Source organism: Dendroctonus ponderosae, unplaced genomic scaffold, assembly GCF_020466585.1.
Source record: "Dendroctonus ponderosae isolate FM_Combo_2020 unplaced genomic scaffold, Dpon_F_20191213v2 Dpon_F_20191213_3, whole genome shotgun sequence".
NCBI classification, from domain to species: Eukaryota; Metazoa; Arthropoda; class Insecta; order Coleoptera; family Curculionidae; genus Dendroctonus; species Dendroctonus ponderosae.
The window spans coordinates 10820145-10826601 of NW_026018508.1; the positions used below are offsets into that span (position 1 = coordinate 10820145).

Consider the following 6457-nt stretch of genomic DNA (forward strand, 5'->3'; position numbering starts at 1 on the left):
TTGATCTAAATATATTTCTGATTTTCAAATAATCTGAAGTTGAAGCTGCGGCAATAAAAATACATATTAAATATTGCAAGAAGTGTATTTAAAGAAAACACAATTCTACCGCTGATTTCGAAACAGCATTAATTTTTCAGAAACTAGACGAACAAAAGCGAATTAAGAACGCAACACAATTGTATAAAATTTTGAAAACGTTCATATAAAATGATTGCATGAATAAACATTTGATTAGTGTTAATGGCTATACTTTCCATACTATCCGTTTCTGATCTAATAAAAATAATGAAGAACCAGAAAAAAATAAAAAAATTGCAGATCCAATTGCGCATCTAAATTAGATTTAGATAGAAAGACAACATTTGAACTTATAATCACAATCCAAAAAGTGAATATTATTATAATAAAACAGAATACGATTCAAAATATTAGCAATAAAAAGGTGATAAAAATGTAATCAATTTATCTAAAAAAGCTATTCATCACGAGTCATGAAAGGATCAAAATTAATACTAACCTAAGCCATACAAAACAACTATTGGTAAGAGAAACGCATTTACTAGTAAAGAATGAACTACTAACCACGAGAATCAAACAATAAAAAACTAGCGATTTATAAAAGTATGTAAACTTTTTCACGGCAAGCGAAAATGAAGTCATTTTACCACCAACGCAATATCTATAAGACCTTCAAATTTGACGAAGTTGCAAATAAACTAACGAAAGTTAAATGCGAAATCAATAAGTGAAAATAATGGCAGACACAAAGGTGATACAAAATAAAATATATGTTGGTAAAATAAATTAACTGTTTATCGCTCAATGTTTCCCGGTAAAATTTCAATAATTCTGGAACCCGGGGAAATACATTCAATATTTATACCTAAATGATAAGATATGCTTCCTAGATGATAGATATCGGATAATTCGGTCATTAATATACTCCCCCCTTTTCTGTAGCATTGGATATATTCTTATTTTTCCGTAGCTTAATAAATCACCACCCGCTAAAAATCCAAGAAATTTCCACAGATGCTTTATTCTAAATGTTGAAAAACGATTACATTTATTGTGATTCGACCAGAATTAGCCTTCAATCCATAAATAGACTTCATGTTAGACATCAAATTTCAAATAACGAAAACATCCCGATACATACATTAGAAATCATATGTGACGACAATGAAAACGTAGTTGTTCAATAAGGATCTATCATTACAAAGCATTGAAATCTGCAACTATTTCCTTACCTCGATTCGATGCAATTCAGCATTCGAAAAAATATTTGCTCACACCATAAGCAGCTGTGATCGGCGCAATAAGTTTAAAAACATGTGCTTGATTAGGCAGGTTTATCGAAAATGATGCTCATTATCTACAACATAGCATTAACACCTACAAAACATAAATACTCTAGATAATATTTGTTTGTTTTTAGCAACAGCTGATTCTTGGTTTGAAGGCCGCCGCGAAATCTATGGCACATAAATTAGGAAACAGCTGAATGTTGTTATTCAGCATTAGAAAGCTAACAAATATTCGTAGATCATTTCTGATCTAATCGGTCTGTATGAGAAATAAAGCCTTTTATACATACCTGTATTTGCTGAATCCAATTCAACTGGTGGATGTTAAAAAATCGTTTTGGGTTTTAGTGAAAACTCTAACACTTTAACACGTTCTTTGTGCAAGCACATCAATCAAGAAGACTTAGTTAAACAAATGCCGATTTTAGCTAATCAGAGACAACCGACTGCCATGACACGATATCCAATTTGCGCTTTGAACTTGAAGCTCATTTGCTTTGTTTGTTGCCGGTAGAATGTGCGAAGGTCAATAAATTGGTATTATTAACTCTGCTGGTTGGTTCATGTGAAACAACCTGAGGTTACTAAAAATATTATTTCAGACAACAGATACTATGATACTTACAAATATTCAGCTGTAGTTAGATTGAGAGAGAATATTTACACGTGATTTTTATTAAATAAATGCAATAGTTTGGAAGGAACACAAACTTTCATTAGTTCTTACCAGATTTAAATTTGCTACTGATTTCAACTGAGTTCAGTCGTTGCTGTTAAATAATGCCCTTTATGCAAATTAACTTTTGCTGTACTTTTGCGTTATTGGAAGAACGTTGACTAAAGGTAATGAATTTTAAAATGTGAAATTATGAACACTATTTCTCAGGAATATTTTACGCAACAAACTAGGCAAATCTAGCAATTCGCGTCATATTTAATTATTTTTCTCTAAGCATCTTCTAGATAAATCCTCTAACATATTCCTCTTAACTCAGTTTTAATTGGTAAAACATACAGCCCTCAAAAAAATAAGCAAACTGATTAACGCCCTTTGTATGGCGCAAATTAAACAACAGCCCTCTTATAAATTAGTTTCCGTGCTGACTGAACTGAAAATTTCACTTAATTTCAAAGGATTTAAATTCCTTTCACGGAAAACTGAATAATGGAGTCTTTGTTTGCGATAAAAACCTGTTCCGAAAATTTTCGTTTTAAGTTCAAATCCCTGTAGGATCCAATAGGGTACTGTTTACCCATTTACAAACTACATAATGGCGAAGTTGAACAATGTCAATATTTGCAAGACAAATTGGGATTTTGTAGTTCAAATACAAGTCTTAGATAATAAGCAGTTTGCATATTAGAAGCGTTGATAAACCTGTGGAAGTAGTCGTTTATTCCGGACATATTTTGGTGTGCAATCAAAAAAGTTAAACTTTCGCGGTAATTGCATTAAAAATGTTCAACTTAATTTAAAAAAGGTGTGAAGTTGGTCTGCTACGACGCTTTTTATTGAAAGTGTACCCAAGATAAATATAATTTTTGTAGCTTAAAAGTTGAAGACTGTAATACGTCGTATAACCTTTGAGGGCAAGAAAGCACAAGGCAATAAGTTTAATCAGCTCTAAGGCTTAAAAAAGCATCAATTTTTCGTTTGCTCTTGCAGAACTAACGCAAATATGCACCAGAATTCACCTTTAGATCATTTCCCTTCCGGAATTTCTATAACACGCCGTTGTCTACAATTCAAAATATTTTAATTATAAATTCTTCTATCAAACATGTTTGCTTGCTTTGCACAAGCTGACAATATTTCAATACATTCTTCTCTAGCAAAGTAAAATTCGCGCTATTTTAACATCATATTGATTTTCGAGCAAACCTCCAAGGATTTGTGAAAAATTTATTATTAAGCGTTAAAAAATTAACAACGCATTTCATAGAAAACTCAAGATTCTAATCCAGCTTTTGCCTGAGGGCGCCACTTAAAAAATGTTCACCTCATGCTGTTTAGAGAAAACTACTTCCGAAATTTGTATTTTGACCTCCTTATATGCGACTGTTAAAAAAGTATCGAGTGTTTCAATTGATGTTACTTGTTTCCTTTTACTAGCAGAATATGCATTAATAAAAACAAAAAGATTGATTATGTAAACATCCCACCTGCGTGAGTAAATATTTAGAAAGTTTGGGAAAATTTAATATATTAGGCTTATCAAGCGTCTAGACTCCAGCCAGACTAATCAATAACCTTCACGCAAAAAACGCACCTTAGTTTATGAATATTAAGTTTCTCGCTACCTGAAGCTCGGGCTTGAAAAAGTTGATGAATTTGGCATTAAATTATTAATCAAGAAAAAGAGGCAATTCCGCTCGGCTAATTTTAGTAATTTTTTAAGCAAATGTGATTATAAAATGAAACGTTGTTTCAGATATTCCCTTCTAGGATGGGGATTGCCATTAGTATTCCTGCTGGCAAGCATCTTAATCCAATACTGTGATAAACGTGGAATGTTGCTCGACACTCAAGACCTCAGAAGGCAGAATTGCTGGTAAGAATATCCTATTGTCATAACAGAAACTAAACAAATATTAATAGTATGGCTCGATATGAAACGGTAATTCAATAAAAAAATTCCATTTCGAACAAAACACTTTTCGCATCTATCTTAATGGCATCTCTATACGCTTATCCACATCGGCGTCATTTTCAATTACTAAACTGATATTTCAAAAGTTGACTGGAGGATTTATGGAGCGAAGATAAATTATTCCAATGCCAATTCTCAAAAGTTCTAGTTTTGCACCGACTTCAAAACAATTTATCATCGGCTCTGACATTGTTGATTAAAAGTTCCGAACAATTCCATACGAACACTAGTGTTAATGTCAATTTACTATTAAGCCACCGGTTTTTATGGACAACTCTGCCAGCCTACATTGTTTCAAAGCTAGGCTTTATGTCACATACAAAAAGCCATTTTTCAATAGTTTGCAAATTTCAATTTATAAAGTATTTATTTAGACGCTTAGATGCAGGATTAGTTGGCGCGCTTTAAATGTTTTGTGCGGTTTTTGTGTCATTCGGTTAAATAAATAGTTCGCCAGTTTTTAGGTGTAATTAATGAGCAAGGTTTTGCCTGGAATGGAAACGTGAACAATGTCTAACGATTTATGTTCTATAAATTCCGGCTATTCACGAATGTATTTGCAATATTTATACTTGTAAGGTAATATATTTAAATTTCTTCAACTTCAGACGCAGTAAAGAATTGTTTTAAAAGCAGGAAATACACAAAATAATTGAATCCGACTTCGTCTGGAAATTGTCAACGTTAACAAATTCATTTTTTAAGTGTAAATAAGTGCGAAAGCAAATTACCTCGTGTAGCAAAGAAAAGGGATAAAAAATTGAAGCACACCCGATTCAGTCCTTTTTGCTCTTTACCCTGAAGCTAAAATATTTCCTTTTAGATTTAGTATTTCGCCAAAAAGGTTGAGAAGATTAGACCGATACGCTCTCGCAAAGTATCGAGGCCTGACAAGCCAAACCGATTTGCATCGTATGCATAATTTATCCACAATATTCGGTTTACTTCATCCATTCTACAAAGCTGTTATTTGCTACCAAATGCTAAAGAAGCAAGCGGCTTCCAGATAATCTCAAATTTGCATCAAGCTGTCGGCATTTTCAAAAATATTGCCCCAAAAAACCAATTTAATACTGACCGAATGGATGGGCAATTTTCAATAAATCATAGTTGGTTTTGTTAATTATAGTCTCATTTCCAGCGGTTGTGTTCCATCTCCAGCACATGTTGACAGAATTACGAGCATTCTGCCACATTATGAGTCCTGTGTGCTCAATAAACCTGATTAAATGCCAATGATTTGAGAGAATTTCAATTTAATTAGCGCATGATTTAACTAGTAATTGGGACATTACCGCTTTACCCGGATTATGCAAGTCAATCCATCAACGCTAATGCTTGAACAATAATTTAAAAACAACAATAATTTTCTGGATTTGCAAAAATAAAAAAGATATGTTTGTCTATAACTTTATGAAACTGGTTCAAATAAAAATAGGTCAAATTAAGGTAATTGAGAGCGATTTTCGTATGACCAAGTGATTAATCTCTGAAAACAAGAATCCAAAAGGAACTTTTCGCTTCTCCGAAATTACCGCGATTAGGAAATTCATTTAAAAGTGAACAATCGCCTTTCGAATTGCCGCAAGTTTTATTAGCTAGTCGTTTGAGTTATATCCTCATTTAGCATAATTATAGAGCGTTTCCCTTCAGATAGACTTTTATGTCGTTTTTGAAATTCTTCGCTAATCAAGCGCAGAAAATGGAACAGAACTTTTCGAGTCAACTTATTTGCTACTTTGCTTGATTGAATATCGTTTGCAGCTCTAGGAAATTTATTTTATAAATGTGTATGTGCTTCGGAAAATTTCCCTGCATTCACATTATTAGCGCTTTCTAATAAATCATCATACGTTAAGTGCTCTATTAAAATGTAAATTTTCCTCATATTTTTGACTGATGTATTACAGCTCTTCGCGCTATATACATTTTCCATCCACTCGATTAGTTGGAAATTCGTTACCAAAGCTCGATCCTCATGTTTACTGCATTTTACTTAGAATATTAATTCAGGTGTTTTATTGGCAGGTTTCTGGACAAGAACGCCTTTATCTCCAGCCTGGTCATTCCCGGTTACCTGATGGCTCTGATGACATTCTTCTATTTATTCCGGACAGCTGTTTTGTCCAAATACCTCGTAGGGTTTCAACCGGACAATCGATTACGAGACAAAATGCGACGGAAAAGCGCTATTCAAATAATACTTTTTAGTAAGGTGAGTATTGATTTCATATTTATAGAACTACGGGACTAAATATATATCTTTAATTCGTTTAATTTTTTATTACTGCCTCAAACGTATACAGGGGGATTTACGTAGACTGTGCATTAGTTTTCCAACTTGCAGTTGTGTCGAAAGTTTTGTTTCCGGTCATAACGAGTGTACAAAAGCTGTAACCTGACTTTCTTAGTTTTATATTTATTTAGCATGGTTTGATGGGCCCTCCAATTGCGAGTTTGGGTAACCCTAGTTTTGTTAACTTATCTCTTATAGCT

The 6457-nt window shown here is 33.0% G+C and overlaps 2 protein-coding genes across 4 annotated transcripts in view; one reads left to right on the forward strand and one right to left on the reverse strand.

Moving 5' to 3' along the window:
- Nucleotides 1-1882, reverse strand: part of LOC109535879 (proton-coupled folate transporter) — a 4910-nt gene extending 3028 nt beyond the window's left edge. The window contains exons 1-2 of one of the 3 annotated variants that reach the window (XM_048664761.1): nucleotides 1601-1882; nucleotides 1254-1378 (exon numbers count right to left, since the gene is read on the reverse strand). The gene's annotated coding sequence lies outside the window, so the exon portion shown is untranslated. Of the gene's footprint in view, nucleotides 1-1253; nucleotides 1399-1600 lie in introns of all 3 variants that reach the window. The other 2 variants (XM_048664763.1, XM_048664762.1) reach the window with 2 other exon arrangements.
- LOC109535708 (adhesion G protein-coupled receptor E2-like) overlaps nucleotides 1-6176 on the forward strand; it is a gene marked incomplete at its 3' end in the record, with an annotated part of 57781 nt that extends 51605 nt beyond the window's left edge. Inside the window, 2 exon segments of the mRNA XM_048664764.1 lie at nucleotides 3743-3862; nucleotides 5990-6176. Of these exon segments, the coding sequence (XP_048520721.1) occupies nucleotides 3743-3862; nucleotides 5990-6176 (307 nt within the window).
- Between the last annotated feature and the right edge of the window lie 281 nt (nucleotides 6177-6457).